Below are 25,450 nucleotides of genomic sequence, written 5' to 3'. Positions count from 1 at the left end.
CGAATAAATGCATTTATTTACATTTCAATCTACTGGATCTTTACATCAAATCCTGTATTCATTATTACCCTTGAGCATAAGACCGGGAGAGCCCCCTGTGTTGATTACTGAAGGAAATTTAAATCTCCCACCTCTTCAGTCCATCACCGCCTGACCGACAGTTGATTAGGTGGTTGAGACGGAGGAGGGAGGCAGAGCAGCTGCTGCCGGAGAGAAAACAATCAGCGACTCGCACACACTGGCCTCTAAGTGGATTTGGTGGCTGGAAGGAGGGATGGAGATAGAGATGGAAGGGAGGGGGGGAGGGGCGACGGCATCTGTGCTACATGTCTTGATCGCCTTGTGGACCGTGAGTGTGTGTGTGTGATTAGATGTGCCTTTTGTTTTCAAGATCTGTGTGTGTGTTGCCAGCTCGACACAGTGATTTCAGCAATGTGTTGGACACGTGTCGGGGTGTGTGTGTGTGAGATGAAATTTGAATGAGCCATGTGGAGAAAACTGGGTCGTTCCACCAACAAATTAATACGATACAGACAAGAAATAGGGAATTTTAACAGAAAAATGTAACATATGATATGTGGTAACAAATCAGTTGCACGTTAATTAGACACACTGGGTAAAAGTAACGCAGTCTGACAGCCCTGCAATGAACCCACCCTCAGAAAGGTTATGTCCTCCAGTTTTTGTTAAAACAGTGTGAGAGGTGTTATTATTTAGCCTACCCTCAAATATATAAATGAGGTGGACAAAATAATAATATAACACCTTTAGTTTAACTGCAACACAAACTACATCCTCTAAAATGATCATTAAAATAAAAATGTAAAGCTGCAGAAGGTAAGAATTTAAAAAACAACGCCAGAAGATGCTGGAGAGTGAAACCTCTTCCTGCAGCTCTCATTCTCCCCTCTCCGTCATGAGCCAATAGGAACGCTCTCTCTCCCTGAAAGTGACCTGTGATTGGCCGAAGTCTCCCGTTTAGATTTTCCAAACCCTGAAAACGGAGCCACGACTAGTATACTCTCTGAACACTTGAATCACAATATGATGAAGGATAATCATGGATTTATTCTCCCGACATCACCAAAACGAAACCGCCTACCCAAGCTTTAATTGTGACTTAAAGATTTAAAGCATTGATTGCATTATCAATACAGGGGAGGTAGAAGGGAGTTGCATGTGTGTGTAGTTGTCTGTAGCTTGCAGTTCACCAAGTGCATGCTGGGAAAGACTCTGAACCTGAACAGGATTAATGACATAAAAGATGGATGGATAATTGGCAGTAAAGGGGGAAATAATCTTGATGTTTCAGTGTTTCCTCTGGGAATTTCTTTCATTAGCGTGGGGGAAAACGGGGTTAACTGATCCTGGACTGCCCAGACTCCCCCCAGATCAGCACACTTACGTGACCCCTGGCGCTGACGTTTGCACTTGCTTGATTCAAGTTGCTACAGCTGCTAACTGCGAGGTCGTGGAGCTCCCCTACTGTATACTCTCCTCTCGGCAAAATACTCCCCTGGTAGCGGGGAGTGAGGCAGAGGGGCCGTGAGATGCACTTGTTAGCTAATCCTTGTCTAGTTTTTGGTCTGATAAACAGTAAATCCATCAAATTCCGTCCCTCTTATCACGATCTTCCAAGCTACTGTAGCTGTCATATTCCTGTTTGAGCTTAGTTTCCACGGGAATGCAGCCGTCGTGTTCGTTTGTTACTCCATCAGAGGAGAAAATGCTGCACTCCTGCTGTTGTTTATTTGGTTGTGAGGACTTCACAAGTGATTGACATCTGTCACTGTGCCGGAGGCTCGTCCTCAAAGAGGGGAGAGAGAGCAGACGGCCGTTCGTTCGAGTTCAGTGGAGTGGTGCAGTTGGGACTTCATGACATTTCATAACATTTTGAAGCAGTGGGGTCAATAACATATAAAACGGAAACACTGTGGTTACAAAGTGGAACCAATAATTCTCCTTTTCTTAAAGATGAAGTGCAAAGCGGAAGACATGACGTAAAAACTTGACCAGAGGCAGCTAACGTCTGTTGGTGGTGTGAAGTTTGGTGACAGTTTTTCAAGTTGTGCGTGTGTGGTTGTGTGTCTGTGTGTGCGTGTGCGTGTGCGTGTGCGTGTGCGTGTGAGTGTCGAAGGTGGTCAGAGTTTGTGGTGCTTTAAAGGAAAGGTAGAGCTCTGCCTCTCTTTGTCACTGTACGTGTGTTTGATACAGTAAGTTATGATTGCTGTAAAAAACAGTAACACATTCACATCATAATATGTTTTTCTTGCGGTTGATCACCTTTACTTACAGAAGACTTCCTCTTTCAAAGCATGTCAGTTCAGTGAGGGGGCCCTCGTGGTGGAGCAGACTTCCTCTCCATTACACCATCCCATCCGTAGACTTGATTTATTGATGAGCCTGTTAACGTGTTTTCTGTTGCTGGAGCAGATTCACACACACATGTCTTTTGTATTATTCATCTCTGCGTGATCGTGTGCGTGAAGATTCACAGTATAGAGCTGCGTGTGTGTCTATCTGTGCGTATGAGAAGACATGGTTATACACTGCTGTTGAATGATGATCATGATGATGATTGAGTGTGTGTGTTTGTGTGTGGTGTGGTGTGGTGTGGTGTGGTGTGTGTGTGTAAGAGAGACTACCATCAGTCCCACCCTTTTCTTTTAATCGTGCCCTGAGGCTCGTCCTTGTGGGAGATGTGTTTGGCCTATTGGCTGCATTCTTGGGACTAAATGGAGTGTTCCTAATCCACGTCATTGATATCCACACACACACACACACACACACACACACACACACACACACACACACACACACACACACACACACACACACAAAGCCCGCGTCTTCCCTCAGGCCCTCTGAGCAGGAAGCAGACTGGTGGCTAACACTGCAGACGGATCCTCAGCCATGTCTAGGCTCTGCTCTTTAAAATGTCACTGTGAATGTGATGCATCTAAATGTTAATCAGAAATAGCTGTTGGCCATGAAACCTTATTACGGCACTCAAAGTGCATTTGAGCGTCTCTGACATCATCCAGCGGGATTTGGCGAACACAACACAGAAATTGACACCATTTTTCCCTTCTCTGCATCTTCTCTTTGGCCACTCTTCTGTTTTTTTCCTGGCTGACAGAAAACAGACATTTGGTCCTGCAGACGACGCACAGGTTTAAAAAAAAAAAACATCCTTTGAGTTGTTTGGAGGGTCAGCGTCAGTCTGCAGTTGAGAGCGTGTGCAACTGTGATATAATCCCGGAGGCATCAGTTCCTCTGTACGCCGGTCATATTTTACTTGGACAGGACTCAGAGGGCAGAGAGGCTGGACTGAGCCAGAGCTGGTTGCCATGGTAACGTCAGGACCGGGGATAATCACTGGACCAGGCGTCTGGTTTCAAGAGGAGCAGGATGAGATGTTTTTGAAGGGTTTCTCTAGCTCAGTTGAGCTGATTTTTGGGGGGCTGGGTTTTGCAGATATGATACTTAAATTTGAATTCAACCTTTTTTTCATTCAGCAAAAAGAAGCTAAACTTCTTAAATGTTGATGCAATAATCTGGCAGTTTATGAAATATGCTTATTCGATTTCTTTGCTGAGAGTTAGAGGAGAATATCAATACCACTCTTGTGTGTATGGTCCAATATGAAGCTACAGTCAGCAGAAGGTTAGCTTAGCTTAGCATTAAGACTGGAGTCGGCTAACCTGGTGTCCAAAGGAAACAAAATCAGCACCTCCAAAGCTCACTAATTAACACTTTATATCTTGTTTGTCTAATCCGTATAAAAGCCAGAGTTAGAACGAGGGTTTTACAGAGCGTTACGTGCCAAACCATTTCTTGGCTGATCCGTGGATGTTTAAAGAGAACTGGATACAGCGTTTGAGGCGCGGCCCGTTCATTCCTATGAAAGTGGCTCAGTGAAGCATGAAGTTTGACTTCTGTGCATAAAATCAGCCAGATCTTCAGCATCGCTTCCACCTTGAGGGGCCCATAGAGCAGGTGCACCAGAGACTTCCCTCATGGTGGAGCTGGTTTAGCGCTCCGCATATTTGAATGCCGATGAAATGATTTTTTAGGTGCGGCTCTTCTAGACTTTTTGTCATTGGGCTGAAAGGATCAAATTCTGTTCATGGGGGATGTGGAGCTCAAAAAAATCTTTCTCAACGGGCCTCATTGCATCATGTAGTTGTAATTACGCTGCTATGTCAAATTGGTTTCAAAGCCCGGCGCTCTTCCTGGAGGCTTGGGCTGGGTGCTGTGACTTCCTGACTTCCTTAACCCCCCCCATAAAACCTTTTTACTTCATATTGTACAGACAGACATGAGAGTGGCGTTGATCTTTTCTTTAAACTCTTCAAGGAAGCAAAAAATTTAAAAAATTGTGAATTTTTCCTTTTTAAGGAAAAAGCCAAACATGAAACATTGAAAGAGCTGCAAATGAACTTGGCAGAATTGATGATTTAAAGTCTCTTATCAAAGAATAAGTAAAGAAGAGTGTGAATATGAAAAAAAAACATATTTGGCGCCGAAGAGTTTTATCACAAAGTCCTACTAATGTCAGTTGTTTTGTTTTCATGGGACATAAAAGAGAGTTTTGTGTATCTTGATGGAACAAACTCCACTAATGCACAAGTTTAATGATTTTTTATTTTGAAAGGACTCCAACTAAACTTTGAGGTTTGAGTGAGTAACTGTAACCGTAGCTCTTGTTGAGGTAAGACCTTGATTTACGACCCTATTTTGGATCCGTCTTTGCCAAAGAGCTTTTTGTGTCCCCTTCTTCGCCTTCAGGGCCCGAACACAACACCGTCTCTTTTAGCGCCATTTCATCCATTTACCAATGATGGGACACAGTGGAGCGTTCAGTGCCAGGAGTCTTCACTTAATAACATAATCGCTTGACCGCAAAGACAAGATGAGAATCTCTATCAGCTCCGCATTCTGCTGCTGTGGCTCCATTCCTGTAAACCCCCGAAACTGTAGTTGTTCAGGAAATATTGGTTATTGAATTAACTCTCAGGTTTATTTTCACGGTTTCTTTCTGCTGAACAGTACTCCAAAGTGCTTTTTTGTAAGTTGTGTCTTACAGCGATGTAATTTAATACTAAATGACACGTTTTCTAAATGTATACATTGATTACTTTATAACTGGGACAGTATGGCACCGGAAAGCAGAGCTGAAACAATAAGTCTGTTAAAGGGTTGTCACGATACTAGAATTTCAAAGTTGATACCGATACCATTTTTCAAAACCACGGGAGAAAGTTACAAAAAAAGGCAGAATTTTTAAAATAAAGATTGGAGCAATACAAAAACATCAATAACAATTTTAAAAAGATGTCTGACGTAGTGAAAACACATAACTGTAGGGTGTATTTACGTAAATGTGGTAAATATTTTCAAACTTTCTTCTTTGATTTCTGTGGACATAAAATATTTCCATGAAAGGGGTTAAACGTTGGATTCAGTTGCTGAATAAGTTGTTGTTTCTCAGGTTTCTCCACAGTGTAAACAGGGATCTGCTCCATGCTAATGTATTCAGCTACAGTCCTGTTTATCTTCTGTGTTTCTGCTGACTTGGCTCCATATTATGTTGTTTTGTTGTTGTTATAGCAGCTGCCACTGTTTTGTCTCTTAACATTAGACGGGCAGGACTGATGTTAGCTACTAATCTTTGTTAACGTTAGCGTTAATCTAAATGTTTATTATTAGACACTAGCGGCTTCTTACATTCTTAGCCTTTCCCTGGTTGTTAGCGTTGTATGCTAAATACTTCCAAACGGCACTTTTGCTTTGTTCATTTTCTACCAAAACCTGCAGCGAAGGTCCTCCAGTAGAAGAGCTAGCCGTGTTCAGTCATCTCAGTCGTGTTAACATAATGAACCAGCATTCATGTGCTGGTTTTGTCTGCAGTGCTGCTGGGTGACTTTACGCGTCAACTGGAGGAGGTGGAGGCTGCACTGTTGACGGCAAAGTATAAAAGCTTTTGCAATTTAGTATCTAACAGATTTTAAGTATCGATTATTTTAGTCAGTCTGCAACAGTTTAGATAATCTCTCAATCTGAAAACTCCACTGGTTTCAGCCTTTTAGAAATGAATATGTACCGTATTTAGTTTGTTAGTTTTTTGTGATGAGTCCTAACTGGACGAAGAAGCAGGTTGAACATGTCAGCGTGGGCAGGAAAAAGAATGATAGCTACATTTGAAGTGCAGTTTTCTATTGATACTCTTTCAACAAACTCAGGCAAAATGACGTTATTCCACAAGTTCATATTTCAATTTTGGTACAACGAAGAGTTATTGTGCAGCCTTAATCCGCAGGTTCATTTATTAAGATCGAAGCAGCCGCCCAGATGTACATTGTGCTGTTGCAGGACTTCAATAGTGTTGTGTTGAAGAGTTAAGTCCAGATTTTGACATATAATAGTTATGGAGAGACGTGCCGAGCTGTAAGAAACAGTGCCCACTCAATCCATGTTAACATGATGCAGGTGTTTATCCAGAGATGCATCACATCCTACAGCTACTTCACAATAAAAGCCTCCTAGTAAGTTCACCAGTGGAAAGCATTTTTAGGTGAAGCAACAGGAAATGTTTGCTTGGACTCAATTGTTCAGGTCCGTAAAAATGCAGCAAAAGGCTGTTGAGGAAGGGCTTTTTGAAACAGTTTGGTGAGCTTTGGTTTCAATGTGATGATGATTTCCTGTCTCTTTGCATTTCATGGCCTTGTTGTCTTTGACATCTAAAATGAAAGCCTCAGTTTATGTTTCTTCTCAGAGTTAGTCTCATTTGGAGTAGTCCCCTGGGCTATAATGAAGGGTTGAACCAATGGCGCAGCCTGCAAAAGCCCAGTCATTACCTGGCATTGAACCACAGCGTCAGTACTCAGACCTGCACTTGACAGTTGCCTCCTCTGCTTGTTTTTGTCCTCCTCCCCGTCTGTCTGACCTGCTCAGAGCGCTGCAGCAGCAGAGACAACAATGCAGCTTGTCAAGGAGGCTTGTAGGTGATTTAGCCGGACTCTCAGGTTTCTCATGCCTCAATGTCAGGCAGACCTGCTGCGCTGCGTATTTAAACTGACCACCACAGGAAATGATTCATATGGAGGATGTGAAAGCAATGCAGAGAGCTCTTTGGCTGAAAAACTCTCTGAGGTGGAAGTGAAAGCGACCACGGTGCCGTGTTTTCCCCTCGCCTCTTATCGTGTCATGTTTCACCAGAACAAAAAAGAGGACCTTCAAGCATCTTCCTCTTTCCCTAATTAGAGACTCATTTCCTTTTGGATTTCAGGGTAAGAGAGGGAGGCGCGCCGATGCAGCCAAATGAAAACTGAGCTGCTGCCAATGAATGTACGGCAGCAAAGCCCTCACATTGTTATTGTGTGCAGCCTGGTTGGGTTTGCTGAAATACAAGGCCTGGTACACACAATAGGTGGGGTTAAGGCAAACAATACAGACTTTTTCTCAGAAAACATATCAAAATGTCAAATGGGCATTTCTTGGAAACTGTAGTACCACCCATTCACGTACAGTAATCACTCTCCCTTAATCAGACACCTAATTTTCATTGCAACTGTGTTGGAGAACCTTGTCACCTTGTCTCAGAGGTAAAGGGTGAGAGTTATTCCACCTCAGGGTTTGAGTGAAGTGTTTACGAGCCTGTAAACAGAGCTTGTAAGAGCTCAAACTTCCTATTTTTGTCCAGTGAACTCAGATTTTTAGAAGAACCCCCCCCCCCCCCCAAACAAACATGCACTCTGCCTCCAGTTGGATTAAGGCTCAGACAACAATAATATTAAACAGGGGGTTTAGAAATTCCTCCAGTCCCCCAGTGAATGTATTGGACGTGGGTCTTTCAGTGGGCATATTTCACCTTTGGACTTGAATATGTGTTTATTTGTATCTCTCCTGATTCGATCTTGCTCTTCATAACACTTTATATCCATTTTCCTGTGTAAAATGCTCTTTAAATGGCTGTCGGCCTTCAGTGGTTTGCTAAGTGGCTCGACCTTGAAGATCTCAGTTCGTCTTTGCTCTTCCTCTGTCTGTCCTTGCTGACCACGGAGAACATGGCGGTTCCTCTTCCCGTCACTTGAATGACGCCATGTTGCCGTGGTTAGTCTCGTGACTCATTGTGACAGGGCTAAACCGCCGGAGCCTCTTGTCCTCTGCATCTGTTGTTTCATATCAAGACCACAGACGACTTTTCACATCTCTACCTCCACATGCTTCATGTATATTCTGCTTTTGTATAGATTTTTCAATAGGATAATTAAAGAATATCCTTATCAGCATAACCCTGAAGAGACTAAAACCAATCCATCATCATTAACATCATCGGTTTATCCTTCTTGTACTGTACGTGTAGCTGCAGCCAGGTCAGCTGTGCCATAGAGGAAATGATCATCCAATGATTACTTACTCGTCAGTGCATTAAAGACAGCTGCGGCCACATTGGGTCAAATATTCTTTCATTGTGGAGCAGACAACATTCTTCAACCCTATTGCCAGACACAACATTCATATTCGACGATCCTGCAAAACCACAAATCACGACAACCCTTTCAAAAATAGTTGTTCGCAAGAATATCTGCGGATTATTTACCTTTTTTTATTTAAGTCTGCTAATCAAGTGTTTTCTAATCAAGACTGAACCCAAATTCAGATACCTGGACAGGCAGGTAAGCGAAAGAAAGGCAGGGATGGTGAGATGGTGGCTGGCAGGAGTCTGGGAAGAGTTATCCAGGAGGAGGCTTGGCAGAGGGAATCCTGAGGTAGTGAGCTGGCTGGTGGACTCGGTGTACTGGTGAGACAGGCAAGGAGGCAAGTAGAACAGTTGTAAAGCAAGCAGGCAATGGCCAGGAAAACAAGCTAGCAGGTTTACCAGATAGGCAAAACAAATAGATGAGTGTAGAGCTGGAAAAGTGGTCGACAAACTGTGAATGGCACATGCTGCTTGGAGCTGGCGGGAACGGAGACACCATCAAAAACAAAACACACGTTACTCCTAAAAAATGGCAGGTAGGTGTCACAGAGAAGCAACCATGACAGCTCCAATGTCTGATACATTTGAATGCCCCTTGGTTAGTTTGTTCCCTTAAAGAAAACTACAGGCCGCAGCTTTGGGCTTCAGGCTAGGGTAAGATTATGAAGTTATGGGGAAGTTAGGCAACTAAAACACTATGTTAAGGTTAGGGAACGATTGTAGTTACGCTCTTGGTCGGCAACAGGACTTGAACCCTCGCTCCTGTATGAAGCTCAGATGCTACATAAAGGACGTACAACTTCCTGAATTGACCCTGGACGTAAATGATATTTGCTGCAGAATGTGTTTCATCTGTGCTGGGCTTTTGTGTCTCTTTACTAAACCCGCCTGCCTGCCTTGTCTATGACACTGAGATGGCGTCACACACATGGAAGCTTTTCATCTTGGTCTACAAATTCATAATATAAGAGTAGTAATTGACCCTTTTTCAGTTAGAGGTGTCCACAGTTTTACAGACGTCTTTTTAATAATGTCAATCGATGTGGAAAAGGAAAATGCCGTTCTTGGGACAAACGGACAGAGAGGCCGACTCGCTTTGTTGTTTCAGCTCTCTTAATGTTTTCTACTTGACGAGCTGAGAGGAATAAACTCCAACAACAGAGTTCTATAGCAGCTGTTATTGAAGTGGTACTTATTTACGGGATACATTCATTTAGTTTTGATTAAGTCTATTTACGGGAATTGTTGTTGGAATAAATAAAAAAAAAACAAGAGATGCCAGTCTCGCCTCAAGAGAATAAAAGCCTGAGAACGACAGTGAGGACACAGAGACTGGTGGCACGTCATCTTAGATCCCAGCGTTTCAGCAGAATGTTTAAGAGCCACTGTCCAAGGCAGAGCCCAAAATGTGGGCACAAACATGCAATTCGACATCCCCCCTGCTGACTGTCAAATACCATCCCTTGTTTAAAGGACATGCCACTGGTAATTCCTGTGGCACCATTGTTTTGCTTGTCTTTGCCTTTTTCTGGCTGCACGGCGTCCAGTGTCGTGTTTCAGGCCACTTTTCACCTCTTCATCTCAAAGCCATGTGGCTCTGTTCGCAAGGACTGCAACTGCTTTTATGTATTTTTACAGAAACACACACACACACACACACACAATCACAATTTAAACATATGCACAAATGCACGCATTAGCTGCTGACCTGTTCTGTCTGTCCACAACCAAGGTGTGGCACGCTGTTGACGTGAACCAACAGTGACAGGCCTGCAGAGAGGAAGTAGTGTTCAGAGTAAACAATCCATCTACCTGTCACGCCGCTCTGTGTGTGACTGTGTATGTCTGAGAAGCTTCTGCACAACCACATTCGGCAAACGTCATAAAAAGCCTGTTCGCATGACAAGCCAGCTTTTGCATGTGCAAAGAAAAGCGCAGTCCTCTGTTCTCCATGCAGGCGTCCTGCCGGTCGTGACATGTTTGGTTCTTCCTGGTCCAGCGCTGTGAGGGCCATTATTAGGGCCAGACTTGCTTTGCTTTGATCTTCCCAAAACGCCACGGCCCCACCATTCATTACAGCGCAGAAATTATGCATGAGGAGCTGTCAGTCTGAAAGCATTACTCAGCCCGAGCCCCATTGAGTATGATTGGAAAGTAGTGGAAGGAAGAAAAAAAATGCTGTTTCAAATTAAGGGTTAAAAGGATTGCGTCATTTGAGGGGATTTAATTGGTCTTGACATTTTACATCTTAGACCTTTTTATGGACAGTCATAACACGGGGCAGCATAGTCAGTAATGCTGCATAGAAAAGGCTTTGTTAAACCGTACATTCTGAAATATATCCTGACTTCATATTTGCACTTAATTTGAAGGAAATGTATCACATTGATGTCAAATAATTGATCCTAACCCGCTCTGTCCTCGGGACGTGTAGAGCTCTGCGGTGGAAATAAAAATCTGAGTTTATCTCGAAATTGATTATTTGAAAATGAAAAATGTGGACATCTAATGCACAAAACAGAGAGGCGGTTATTGATCGTTGTCCTGCAGACACAAATCCCAGCATAGAGCTGCAGGACCGACGGGAAACAGAGGTGGGAACTGGAGGATCAATGAGGATGATGGAGCCATTAGCGACACTGTGACCCTGATGAGTTTTGATTGGTTTGGTTAGCTTTGTTTGGAAAGTAAGACTGTGGATGTTGGATAACTGTGCAGCGGTAACGGGTAAAGCTGATGGCACGTCTGTGGTCGAATTTGTTAACATTTCAGACGCAGGCTTCCTCGCTCATGTTGAAGCGGCCCTTTGCATCTTTAAGCGTGTCTGTTGTTCCTGCCCGCCCTATTAGATTCTACTATTCCATTTTCCAGAGCTCTGCGGTGTACAGTAGTTACTCAGCTTCAGCTCCCCTGGATAGCGTTCAGCTGACCGCACCTTAAGAGCCAAAGCTGCGGGCAGATCATCTCTTATGCTGGAGCACAAGTCCTGGGCAAAGCTGCTTTAATGCAAACACACTCGGGGGGTGTTTCTGTTGGCCTCGCTCAGGCTGTGGGAGAGAAATGTAGGCCAAACTTGTCCTTGGCTCAGTCTCACGTCCATTTTTATTCTGCACAGTTACAGCAAGAGATTACCAAAAGAGTCTGTGGTGCATTTTATATAAAAACTTCAGTTCAACTTTGTATCAGTTACAACATCGAATTTTATGATGCCCATGTTTTTGACCAAATTATTCAAGGTTATTGTTTTACATTTCCACATTGATGGTTGCCAGTTGTTGGTCCAGTAGACAAAGCATGATGGTTTTAAGCCACGCTAGCTGCAGTATATTTTCTTCTGCCAGTCAGTTAACCACATTGGTCCAGAGTGAAATATCTCAAAAAGTCTTTGAATATTATTATGAAATTTCATATCTTTGGTTTATGTCTAAATTCCTGCAAAACTTATGACATCCCCATCAGCCTCAGCTGTACTTGTGTTTAGAACCAATTAGCAAATAGCTTGCTGACACCCTAAACGAAGATGGTGAACATGGTAAACATGTTACCTGCTTAACGTTAGCATGCTAACATTAGCACCATGACATTAGCATTTAGCTCAAAGCACTGCTAGGCCTCATACCTCTTTCATACCAATGACCAGGGTGGAACCAAAGTTGTCTGACCCTTGTGAAGCCCTTCTTTTGTCAATTCAAACCAAGCTGGTGAACACAGATCGATCCCTGCTCATGAAAATTCAGGAAGCTTACTCAGAATGAATACTTGTCCCCTCTGTTTCAAACAAGGACAGATACAAACAACCGCTGCTCTGCTCTTCCTGTGCAAAAATGATTCATTGTCCCTTGAACCATCAGAATTATATCAATGGTTTTGTAGTTTATAACCTTAATAGTAGCAGTTTTTAATGTACCAAACAATAAGGTCATTCTGACACTAAACACGAGATGCATCATCTGTGTTTGATGATGTTCGTCACCTAAGGGTAGTTTTGGTGTGTAAACCTTACCGATGCGACACCTTCCCCCCCCCCTAAATATATATAAATATATTCCCCTATATATTATATTGCCGTCCTCTTCCAGTTACAGTTTCATGGCAAATAATACAATGTCAAATTCGTAGGTAAGCATAGGAATTTTTGTGCATAACTTTTTGTAAGATATCAAACGAACATTTTGACGAGCATACATTGAATAACATAACGCACATAGAAGCAAAACCAGCCAGAGAGGATAGGACCGACTCACTTCCTGTCAGTCAAGGCAGAGGGCCTGCAGGACACACCCAGCACCCTGCAGGAGAGGTCGACATTTTCTCTCTGCACACAGGCTCGGATCAATACCCACTCGCTGTTCATCACTTATAGAGTCATCTGTGTCTCCCGGGGGTTTGTTAGCTGCATCCTGAGAAAGAATAGAAACCATAGAGCCGGATAAAACTCGTTCTCCCGTGTGTGCAGTGCCGTTCACGTTCACATTTATGAGTTCATACAAGAACTTAAGATAAACATAATCATGTGATGATGATTAATGATTTAACATATTCAAAATAAATATATTTCATCATGAATAAAATAACAAAAAAGGGCAGAAAGAGCAAATAAAGAAACAAAGCCACTACGTTGTGTGCTCAAAGGGCAGTAAAAGATATAAAATGATACCTTCATCTCTGTAAAACCATCTGACGAACGTCTTGGAAACAAGAGATTTTGTTTTAAAAAATGAGGAAAATGTTTTGCTGACAACATGTTCAATGAAAAGTGTTGCTCATCGTGAAAACCTCACAGAGAATTACCTCCCATGTCTGTTCCCCTCTGTTCTACGTACTTTTCTATCATCTCTCAGTTCGTTGTTTTAGTTTTAGGGCAGTGTGATTGTTGCCATCAAAGTTTGTGTGTTTGCGGCTTATTATGTTTTCCTCAAGTGGCCAAAAAACACTCTTTAAATCACTAATTATTACAATATTCATTCTGCAGCTGGTTATGTAGCTTAATAAGATCGTTTTAAATGGGAAAGAGATCTAGGAAAAGAAAAAAGAATCAGAGAAACCATTACGATCCTGGACTGAGGGCAGTGTAACAATATACAAAGAACATGAAATAATATCAGTATTGAAAGGATATAAAATGCACATTGCACTAATTGATTTCAATTTGCCTGTAACCACGGCAACAGAGATGCTCGGATGATTTCTCTCTTTACTGAGGAGGGTGGGGTTCAATCAATCAATACAGCTCCCCACAGCGGCCTTTTTCAAACACTGATGCTCCATTAGAGAGTGTGTGTGCGTGTCTGTGTGTGTCTGTGTGTGTGTGTGTGTGTGTGCGCGTGCGTGGGCTTCCCTGTGCCAGGAGGAGAGCAGTGCAGGTCGAGGTGATGTCATCCCCCAATGGGGAATGCAATAGTGCAGAGGATGGGGAAGTGGCTCTGCATCATGTCCTTAACACACTCACACACACACACACACACACACACACAAACACACGCACACACACATTGACCTTCTGAGGGGGCCGGTGTAGGGAGTGCCCACATGTGCGTTGATGGCATGTAAAGACATGAATAAGCCGGGTCAAACAAGGGTAAAGATGTAAAATCAGAGAAATGGAGATGAAGCAGCACTGCAGTCAGTGTGCCAGTGTTCATTTCATGATGACAGACTGTATATTTTCTCATTCACTGTTATAATATGCTATTTAACTATTAAAAGTAATGCACTGTAATTCGTATGTAATCCACACATAACCCATATTTATTACTGTCGAAATTGCGTCTGGAGCAAAGCAGTAAATCAGGAGACTGAGTATAAGAACGCAAAAGTCTGCATAGGGAGGAGGGTCGCGATAGACGGATATTCATCCAGGGGACCAGTGTACCCGTCGTGGTAGTACTAAACCTTACCATGACTATTTATCTAATGTTAACCAAGTTGTTTTGATGCCTAAATTGAACTGTTGCCGTCCACTTCTGGTGGCCGTTTAACCACTTTAAATGGGACATCGTATATCGTAAGATATTATGAACACATGTGGATTTGAGTTGCAGAGTATGATGGGGAAAAAAATATGAACAACCTGCAGTCCTCACAATTTTACACAGTGTGTTGTTGTTGCAGAAATTGCAACTAGCATATACATTTTTTTCCCCTTTGCGACCTCACACACACACACACACACACACACACACACACACACACACACACACCCAGTGCTGCATTGAATGACTCGGCACTCTGTCTCTGTGTGCACGAGCAGTTTGCCTCTGTGTGGGCTCAGTTCCTGTGAGCTCTGCTGGCCTGCTGGAATTCAGGAATTCACACACACACACACACACACACACACACACACACACACACACACACACACACACACACACACACACACCACAAGGCATTTATTATTTGGCCCTTTTTTTTTTTTACCTTTCACTTTCCAGGGAAAGTTGCCTGAACACATTCTCTGTTTTCCAGTAACACTCTGTGTCACGTTCACACTTAAAGGAGTGAATGCTGCAGTCTTAAGGGCTCAGTGTGCCACGTCTGAAGGTGAAAGTGTTTCTACCTGATTCAAGAGGGGAAAAAAGTCTTCATAGAGCCGTCACAGTGAGGGGGGGAAATGTGCAATGAAGCGTACAAATGGAGATAACGGCACAGCCTTCTCTGTCAGACTGTCTCTCTTCTAAAATTGGATATACTTCTTTGAAGAAGAGAAAAAAGAAGAGCTTCTGAGAGCGAATCTCTAACCCTGCATGCTTTCTTGACACACACCTGGCTGCAGAAAGTGAGATTGTCAGATTGTCTATTTCAGAAAGTTACAGGTTTGAAACCCAGGGTGAGATAGAGGAAGGCAGCTGCCTGCAGGAAAAGACCGGTCAGACTCCGAGATAACGTTATCTTCTGCCTTCTGCTTAGAAGTGGTACATTTACAGCTCACAGCGACTTAATAGGATACAGTTTCTGGCTTTTCTCTGATATCAGCAAAGAAACGTGGCACTATTCTGATCCCTCGTTAACGTAGTTAGCACGCATTACCTCGGAGGGTTCGCGTCTGAGTCGGGTAAAGGTGAGTTTGGTGGGGAAGAGGATGTTTCAGAGCACTTTTGTTTAAAGCACACTACAGACTACTCTTGTGTTTTAGGGGAATGTGTTTGTTGTTCAAGGGCACTTCAACTGTAAATACTGAAGAAGGGAATCACCGGATTGTGTGAAAAACTTTTCAGGAACCCCCCCAAAAAAACAAAAACCTCCCACCTGATAAGAATAAGATAAGATAAGAATGAATGTAAACAATTATACATACATGATTATTCAAAAATGGGTGGAAAAAACAAATGAGACAAAACGCCAGTTGACTTTTAGGCTTCCACGTCAGCTGCATGCAAATCACACACACACGCACACACACACACACACACACACACACACACGCTAACACACACACACAAACACACACACACACACACACACACACACGCCCCTTTCTTAGTTATGAATTCAGGGGCCGTTGGTGGGATGACATGTGTAAACACAGGGTTCAGTGAGCAGTTGTAGTCAGTAGTGAGGAGTAAACCCAGAGGGAGTTTGAAATATGCATGTAATCTTTAAACGATCTTCTCTGATGAGTGATCAGGGGCGGGAGTGAGTGTGTGTGTGGCGGGGGAGAAGAGTTACTGTGCGTTCAAATTAAAATCACAGTTCAAATTAACCATGTAGTGACTATTCAGTCATCTTTGCTTTTTAAGTACAGAAACCCCTCAGTTTTAGGACTGGGGAAGAAAAACACACCTTCTGTGTTGAGATATTTAAGTGTGTGTGTGTGAGCAGTGTTGAGGAATGCTGAGGTTTGGTGTTTATTGCTGTTATACTGGTGAGAACCGACTGTGGGAGAGGAGGGGGTGTTACTGTTTACCAGCCAGACTCTCGAAGACCTGCAGGACGAGTTGAGCTCCTCATCTGTGTTTAATATCTTGGATGTGTGCCTGTCTCCTGGCAGCTTTCTTTACCTTTTTTTATAAGATCTTCTTTAAGACTCTCTGCCTCCTCTAATGCATTTGTTATAGAGGTGGGGCAATTCACTGTGTGTTTGTTGCACTGCGGCTGTAAAATATCAGTTTGTATTCTCTTTCTGTGCCAGAGAACGATCAGGAGAAGCACACTGTACCTCTTCATCTCTGTTGCTAGAAAGAGAAAAGGCTGCAGTGTCTGTATGCGATCAGTGGATTGAAGAGAAGTTCATAAGTCTTTTATCAAAGCCCCTTTTCACCAAAAGATGTCAGGGAACTACTGATGCCGTTGTCGCTTGTGAACCCTGGACAATGTCAGAAGAATCAGGTCCTGAAAGTTAAGTTAAGTTTCTCTTTCACTCAGGCAGCAAGCAACAACTTTCCCTCTCTGATGCGTCCTCACTTACTGGAACGTCTCCCTTGTGTTTAAGCAGGGGGAGGCTTTTTGGTAGAGCATGCAGAACGGAGGATATAACGTAGATTACCCTGTCGCCTGACGGAGCTGGTTTGTAATTTGGTCACATACAACCAAGTCTCTTACCTTACACGTCAGCTTAACACAAGATAACGCAAGATCACGCGAGACTCACAGGTCATTTTTGGCACACTCCCGTTGGTGTTTCCAACTCATCTAAACAACTTCTTTCTGATTATAAGGATGAAGCTTTACACGAGTAGTAATTGTTTGTCCCTGAACAAATGAAAAAAAACACAAAAATGCACTTCATTCTATTCTAATGCAGTGACTAATGGGCATGAGGCAACCACAGTGTAGACTTGCAGGCTTCATGTGAGAGACAACAATACGGATTTCTGGGAAGTTGCCGAGGATAATTAATTTAATACTTTTCCGATCCAATTTCAGAGCATCCAAGGCAACTAAATGCATTTTTATAGTGTGTAAATAAAGTGTGGAGACGGCTGCATGGCGCCGTCTCTTGTGTTCTCCTGTTTATCGATGAAACAGCATTCCTTTGTCTACAGCGGCGCGCCGACATGTCGATAGACGATTGATCGTTTCAGTCATTTCTTTCACCAAAGATACTAAATATTTGCTGGTTTCAGCTTCTCAAACGTGTAGATTTGATGCTTTTCTTTGTCGTATATGATAGTAAGCTGAATATTTCTGAGTTTTGGACTGTTTTTACGGTAAAAAACTATTAAACTTGCACATATGCAGGCTCAGGGACAGTCCGTCTGCATATTGTGTTATTTTTGTTACAATCCAAGGGAAACACTCTGTCGGCCTTGCATACGGCTATGAATGGCAATGAAACTTTGAATAATTAATTAAAAGTAATCATCAGTTGCAGCCCCACTCCTCTCTGTCACTTTCGCTCCGTGTTTTTCCTATCTGAGCTCACGTCCTCCTCTCCTCCCTGAGCCCCTTACCTTCCTCTTTCTGCTATAATATTAATGCCTACCTGGAAGGAGCTCTGTTTGCTAACATTAGTACTTGAATGATGGCTCCAAATGGCCTTGCCCCATGGCTGAACCTGTCCACCAGTCAAAAACTGGCACGCTCTCATTACGACGTCCTCTACTCTTTCAGTTTCTCCAATGAAAAGCACAGGCTCACTCCTCCGCCACGTCAGCTTTACGGCCTTATCGCCACCCGCTGTCAGCACTTCAGATTCAACTGTGTCCGAACCAGAACAAACAGACTTTTATCTTCCTCTGCTTCACCACCTCTTTTCTTCGTCTTCTTTTCCACAACTTTCTCTTTCTTCTCATCCCATCTCCTCCCTTCCTTGCCGCGCCTGACTTATATCACTTTCCATCTTCATCCGTCATCGTCAAAACTCTTGTCGCTGTTAATGATGAACATGCACCGTTAAGGTCAAGTCTATTGTTTGTAATTGCCGTCCAGTTTCTGCCTGAATGACCTCACCGCATGCAGCTGTTGGAGGGAATGCCAGAAAAGTTTGAAAAGAAAAAAAGAAAACTGGCGGCCAGCTTCGTAACTCCGCACATGTGATTTGTCAGAGCCTCAGCTGGTATCTAACCTTGGCTCCTCGCTCTGACCTCTTGACCCGTTGAAAGACCATCCATCAGCCCTAACCGCTGTTCCCTTTATACGGTTCAACACAACCGCACAGCTACTCCTGATGTCTCCCGCTGTCCAGCTCTCTGGTTCATGAAGTCTCAGCAGACAGTCCAGAGAATTTCTGCTCAGCTCCGGTGGAGGTTGAAGAGGCTCTCAAATGAACTTAGGGGTCATAGCTTTCCAGGCAACAAGGCAGGAAAAAGAAGAATTTAACGTGCTGAATATCCGTTTTGCTGGGGGAAACGCCATTACCCTGAGTAGGGATTAAGCCCCCCTACGCTGTAAACTGGTAATCCACAATATCCTTTTATTTTGGTGACATCTGTGGTGTTTATGGATGGTATTTCCCACTGTAATGTTCTCCTGTGTATTACAATCAAACCACCTTTACGTCTGCTGGAAATATATATAAATAAATTAGATTTTTCCTGACAAAAACAACTTACCAGATACGGGCTGTTAGGGAAAATGTAGTGCACTATATTAAAGTCTCCAACATTTAATTCAAAGGAGCTCTGTCTGCATAACTTTGTTGATCCAAGCTCAGTTTTCAGGGAAGATTTTCTTTGACCAACTGTGAATGATAATTTCAGATGTTTTTGTATTTCTTAGATTTTATCCCCTGGGTTATATAGTTGCATTTGTAAATGCATGATCAACTGTGTAAATAATTCATTAGGTTTTAGGTTTTTTAAAGTGTCTGGTCGAGTGTGAAGAAGACTAGGCAACAGTAAACATTGAAACCTTCTCACACACAGTCTACTGGATCTGTCATCCATTCTCATTGTGGAAGCAGCCTGTCTTTTTCCCCCGGTGGCTATCGTTTCAGCGGTGACACAAGGACATGACCACAATGGGCATAAGTCACTAGTTTCCAGCTTAATGACTCACAGACAGCTGCACTCTTCTTCTCCAGAGCCACTTCAGAGACCTGATGAAGACCAACCAACTGGAGAGCTGAATGAAGGCTAGAACAGCTGGTTTCAGTAACTGTATCTATATCAAAAAAGCTCAGTTTAGTGCTAACCAAGCTAGAGAAATGCTAGGCTAATGTGTTGCTAATACAGGAGGTTTTTATTTTAACCTCTAGTTGCAACCTAGAGCTGTATTTCCACGAGTGGGTTCCCTTTTTGTCGTCTTATTCCCACACTTAAGGCGCGCAATTGCAGGTAATGCAAGCTGGTCTGCTTTTGTCTGTATGACAGAAATGTCGCCATCCCCTATGTGATCGTGCAGACTGTACGCAATGCAAGCGAGTCTATGTATGCTCCATCTCTTGTTCCACACTCCACTCCAGTCCTGTCCGAGGTTACCCACAATAATATAATTCAATTTCAAAGGAATACAAAGACAGCCAAATGGTGTTGGACTCCTTGAGAGAAAACATGCAAATGCTATTGGATTGGAAAGTGCACTCCAGACCAACACAGACCATCAGTTGTAGTCTGGGCGTAGCATCTCGGTTGGGGTCCATTCTCTGAACTTGATCCAATCATACTCTCCTACGGGAGTCGCCATCTTGTCTGACTCCGCCTCATTTCCTCTTACCAAAAAAGGGCATGTATGTGACGTTGGGGGGGAGGGAGATTAGTCCATCTGGCTGACGTATACCTCCGAGGAGAAGTTAGGGCCAGTGGTAACTCAAGAGGCCTGCTCTTTTATGAAACCTGCTCCTAGTGGACACTCGTGAACTGCAATTTTTGATACTTCCGTATTATTGGATCAACCAGGAAATCACTTTGGTTGGGGCTTGGTTGTAGTATGAGAGCAACCACGTGCATGTCTGCATGACCTGTACAGTTTGAGCCTTAGTTTTTTACATCATTCCACTGTTCAACATGTGGCGGGAATGCCAAGAAACACATCAACGCATGAACAAAGATGGAGCAGGAGAAAGCCGCAACCTATTAAAATGGATGTAAACCATGCTGGCTTTATGATACTTTTAAAATTGTTGGAGCTCTATGATACGCAGTGCATTGTGATGCATGTAAACATTACTTTGTAGGCCGTCTTTAATTTACCCATGAGCTGATGTTTTGCATCTTTTTACTCTGACCCTTGTGGGCTGTGAGCTACCGTGGGAAACAGGTAACAGGCTGTCCGTCACACCTCTCCTTACCACATTTGCTGTGATGCACAATTTTGTTGTTTGCCGACTGAAAGAGCAGGAGGGAGAAAAAAGAAGTACCTGTTTTGATGTGTTTAATGTCGTTGGAAATCTCAACCAAACATCAGATTAGCCGGCTTGCTTCAGACGTAGTGTGAATTGTCAGTTTATTTCAGTTTATTTGTTAATCAGTCAATCATTCGATCAATAAATTAACTTTGAATTGATACATATTTGCCCAAATAGCTTTGCTTCAGCGTTTGTTTGTTTGGGTTTTATTTGTACAAGCACCACAAATACTCCAAAGGACCTCACCAGACGGCAGGAACGAAGCCTGAATACTGACTGTATTTACATTTGTGCATAATGGACTTGAAGCTCTGACCTGTTACCCGTTTGAGCAGCTCGTTAGCGTCTCAGCACGTGACTGCATCAGTCGCGGGGGACGTTGTTTTGAATCTTGTGTACTCTGTGTCTCAGCTCAATCGCCTCTGCCTCTGCTCCGTCTTTCAGCCCTCATAGTTCGCCTCTTTGTTTCTTACAGACGCCCAGCTGGTTATTTCCTCTCTCTCTCTGTCTCTGTCTGGTGGTGGCGGGCTGCTGCAGACTGCTGTAGGTGGTCGGGAATACTCCAGACAGCGGGAGGGAGAGGAGGGTCTGTCTGGGGCGCTCAGAGGACGACTGGCTGGCTCATCCTCTCCTTTCTCTCTTTTTATCTATCTGTCTAGAACATGCACTTAGTCGAAAGAGCCACCGGAGAAAATTAAAACTCAGGGAGGAAAAAAGGGGGAAAGATAAAACGAATTCAATTCAGAGAGCCTAAATGGACAGCGGTACATGTTCACGTCAAAATAATAGTGATTTGAAAGAGAGAGACTGCAGAAATGTTAATATATGATGCATTTCTTTGTTTGTGTTGATAGTGAATATCCAGAACGTAGTCGGGAGAGAAGGAAGCAGAAACAGCAGGAGAGAGATGAAGCCAGATAGAAAAAAAAAAAGAAAATAGGAAGATATGATGAAGTGCTGGGATCAGCAAAGCTTTCACAGCGGTGGTCTTGGTTTTGGCCTACATTGAAGTCAGACTTCTTGTTTCTTCATTTGGGGTTCCTAAGTGATCCATATTCAGCGTCTGGCTTTTGTATTTCCACGGAGACTGGAGTCCAGCAAAACAAAACTGTAAAAAAACATTTAGTTATGATGCGGTATAGAGATTAGACCATGTCAATACATGTTAATAACATCAATACAAAAACGAGCATCGCTGCATAGACCAAATGTCACTTCCACCTGTGCTAAATGTAGAGAAAGCAACCTGTCACTGCACGATTGTCGTTCTGTTTATCATACCTATATTTATATATATATATATATATGTTCACAGGAGATCAGTTAAAGTTGTTTGTTTACCTTTTTTCAGTTTTGTTGTTTTAGCTGTACATCTATTTCTGTACATCGAGAGCAACAAAAAAGGCAAATGATTTGATAGTTCACACTTACGTGGCCATTAAAGCTTATTGATATTTCTCTCTACAATTTAATAAACACACAACAGTCTCTCTATTACTCGCTGTCCATTGATTAACATCACCTTTATATTTGCAGACTTAGTTTTGACACAAAACTCGCTTTAATTAAATCAAATTTTAAAGAATTTCTTCCAAAAAATGAGATATTACCTACTTATCTAAATAATATGCGAGCAAAATAGTTTATAGATAGATAGAAACATTGCTACATTAGTATCATAGCATAGTGGTTTGATCTCATAATCAAACCACCCATAATTGTCCCATTATCATCATCATATTTAACACTCATTTATAGTTTTTCTTTTTTCAGCATCACATTTAAAGCTTTGTAGTCAGTGAGACTGGAGTGTGTGTGAGTGTGAGTGTGCGTGTGAGTGTGTGCATGTGTGTGTGAGAATGGAGTGCTGTGTTCACTATCAACAGGGAAGTGGTGAATTAAACCATTGTGCTCTCATTACAGCCACTTTTGTGTGGAAGGTGGCAGCTGTTAATCTTGGCACACGGCTAGAGCTCTGGATTATCACTCGCGTACACACACACACACACACACACACACACACACACAGACACACAGATAAGCTGGCCAGTAGCCTTTAAATTCATGAAGCAGCTACTGTTCCTCATTGTTTTGAATCGCTATCAGCTCTTGTCTTTCTCTTTGGTCTCATGCTCTTCTTTTGTGGCGTCTGTGATAGTGCTTCCCTTTTACGATCCAAAACAGAAAGCCTATTGATTCGTCCTACTCAGTCATGGGACAGATGAAATCGCCATGACTCTACTGACCCTGTTGTGACTCAATTTACTGGAAATGCCCGAGGACATGAAGTGATGTTAGAAACCACTAATTTCTCCTCTTCTTCCATTTCCTTTCTCTCCATTTTCCTCCAGTTGGGATGTCCTGAGTCAGTCCTCGGGGCCCAGAGAGCGGAGTGCTGATGGGACCTGCTGCGCCACCATGAGCTTACAAGATGGCGGCTGCAGCTACGCCAGCAGCGCCAACATGGCCACCGCCAGTGGCAGCATGCGGCGGCGCCTGGAGGACCAGGAGTTCACCCTGCGCGTCTACCCGGGCGCCCTGGCTGAGGGTACCATCTACTGCCCCGTCAGTGCCCGCAAGAACACCACAGCTGCTGAGGCCATCGAGTGCCTCATCGAACGGTTGCGTCTGGATCGTACCAAGTGCTACGTGTTGGCTGAGGTGAAGGAGTTTGGTGGGGAGGAATGGATCCTGAACCCGGGCGACTGCCCTGTTCAGCGGATGATGCTGTGGCCGCGGAGCGCCCTGGAGAACCGCAGCGGCCTGGGCAGTGGCGACGACTACCGCTTCCTCCTGCGGGAGAAGAACCTGGATGGATCTATTCATTATGGCGGCAGCCTGCAGATGTGGCTGCGGGTAACTGAGGAGCGGCGTCGCATGGTGGAGAGGGGTTTCCTCCCCCAGCCTGCAGGGAGCGACCCTCCGTCCGACCTCTGCGCTCTGCCGGAACTAACAGAGCGTGCCATTTTGGAAAGCCTTCGTGCACGTTTCCGCCAGGAGAAGATCTACACGTACATTGGGAGTATTCTTATCGTAATTAACCCCTTTCAGTTCCTGCCAGTCTATAATCCTAAATATGTCAAATTGTATGACAACCACAGACTGGGGAAGCTGGAGCCCCACATTTATGCTGTGGCAGATGTGGCATATCATGCCATGCTGCAGCGAAGGAAGAACCAGTGCATAGTGATTTCTGGTGAGAGTGGGTCTGGGAAGACCCAGAGCACCAACTTCCTCATTCATCACCTGACTGCACTCAGCCAGAAGGGATTCGCCAGCGGGGTGGAGCAGATCATCCTGGGAGCAGGGCCGGTGTTGGAGGTAAGATAACTCCAAATCTTCCTTCCACCTTTACCTGCTATGGGCAATATCACTGAAACTAATACAGATTGATACAAATCTTTGATCGGAATGATGTCGGATGATGAATGATGAGGTGTTGTGTGTATTTATGCTTTGAGTGCTTTATACCTGACTGTCTGGTATGACAGTCATTTTCCACTCCAGGAACATTCTCAGAAAGCCACAAACATTTTTATGAGCTAAGGAACTTTAGCCGCAATGTGATCGAGAGCAACTCGTGTCTAAATTTAGTTCCTGGTCCCTAAAAAGGCAAATAGGAATCTTCAAAGAGAACTTGCATGATCCTGAGTTCAAGTTAACCCCGAAGTCAAAAAGTACGTAGAGTAAGTTTGAGTCTCGGATGACGTTCTTTACAAGAGCTACTGAACTAACAGAGTTAGTGTTGTAGCTTGATTGTTCAGATAGCTTTTATAAGCTTACTCGTTTTAAAGGTTCATACTTGCATTTTGTGTTTCTATTTTATTATGGTTACATGCTTTAATATATAAAAAGCCCACTTTGCTCTGCTCATCATCAGCCACCAGGATTACAGCTTCACCTGGCGTTAGCATGTAGCTACATGTAGTTAGCAGTGGAGTGTATCAGAGTAAGCCTATAGCAGCACTTTCGACTGTAAACAAACCCAAATAAAGGCTTCAAAACCAAAAACTACAAAATCTGACATGTTGCAGTGGTCTGAAATTGCAGCAAGAAGATTACAGCGCTCTCTGTTGTCAACACGTTGCTACATCGTATAGTGTATGTTAACTCACTTTACATACATTTACCTCATTATTTAAAACTTTGGCCATATATAATATGAACATCTGATGTTATATACAGACAGAACATAAGGAAAAGCGTAATAGGTCTGCTTTAACAAGTGTAGACCTATACGATGTTAAGGGTGTCTCAGTAAAACCAGGACACAGACTAATAATCTGGTTTAAGTAAAGATTAAGAAATGTATGACCTTGAAAGAGTTTTTAGTGCTTTAGCCAGTTGAAAGATATTCAACTAGCTGTGTCCTCCTCCCTGTAGCAGCAAGAAGCCAAGCTGAAAGTGTTGCATACGTTGTGAATTAGACACAGAGGAAGTGACAAAAGCCTGATGAAACCTGAAGAGAAGTAAGCAGGTTATTTCTCCGGCGTTGGAATGTCAGCTCATGAGACGAGGTATGAAATGGATTATAGAAATGTCCTTTTGAAAGTGGAATGTCTCGACGTGCAGGGAACCCGATATTCAGCCCCGGCTTTACCACACATGTATACTATTTGACCCAGAAACTGGGTGTCCAATCTCTGCATTGATGGAAAAAAACAACCCTAATGCAAAGTCGCCTAATCCGCCCTGGACTATAAATCAATAATGGATTATGGATTATGGAATTTCATTGGGAA

General features: G+C 43.3%; 1 protein-coding gene across 4 annotated transcripts in view; it reads left to right on the top strand.

Annotated features, from left to right (window-relative positions):
* The window catches only part of LOC310948989 (unconventional myosin-IXAa-like), a 156,201-nt gene that overhangs the window by 14,318 nt on the left and 116,433 nt on the right, over nt 1-25,450 (top strand). For all 4 annotated transcript variants that reach the window (XM_083916305.1, XM_083916306.1, XM_083916304.1 and 1 more), the window contains exon 2: nt 23,060-24,029. In XM_083916305.1, coding sequence (XP_083772431.1) covers nt 23,127-24,029 — 903 coding nt within the window. In that variant the 5' untranslated portion in view covers nt 23,060-23,126. The remainder of the gene's footprint in view (nt 1-23,059; nt 24,030-25,450) is intronic.

Source organism: Echiichthys vipera (assembly GCF_963691815.1).
Source record: "Echiichthys vipera genome assembly, chromosome: 7".
Classification (NCBI taxonomy): domain Eukaryota; kingdom Metazoa; phylum Chordata; class Actinopteri; order Perciformes; family Trachinidae; genus Echiichthys; species Echiichthys vipera.
The sequence above is the reverse complement of the archived record's forward strand: the minus strand, read 5'-3'. Positions and strand labels throughout refer to the sequence as shown.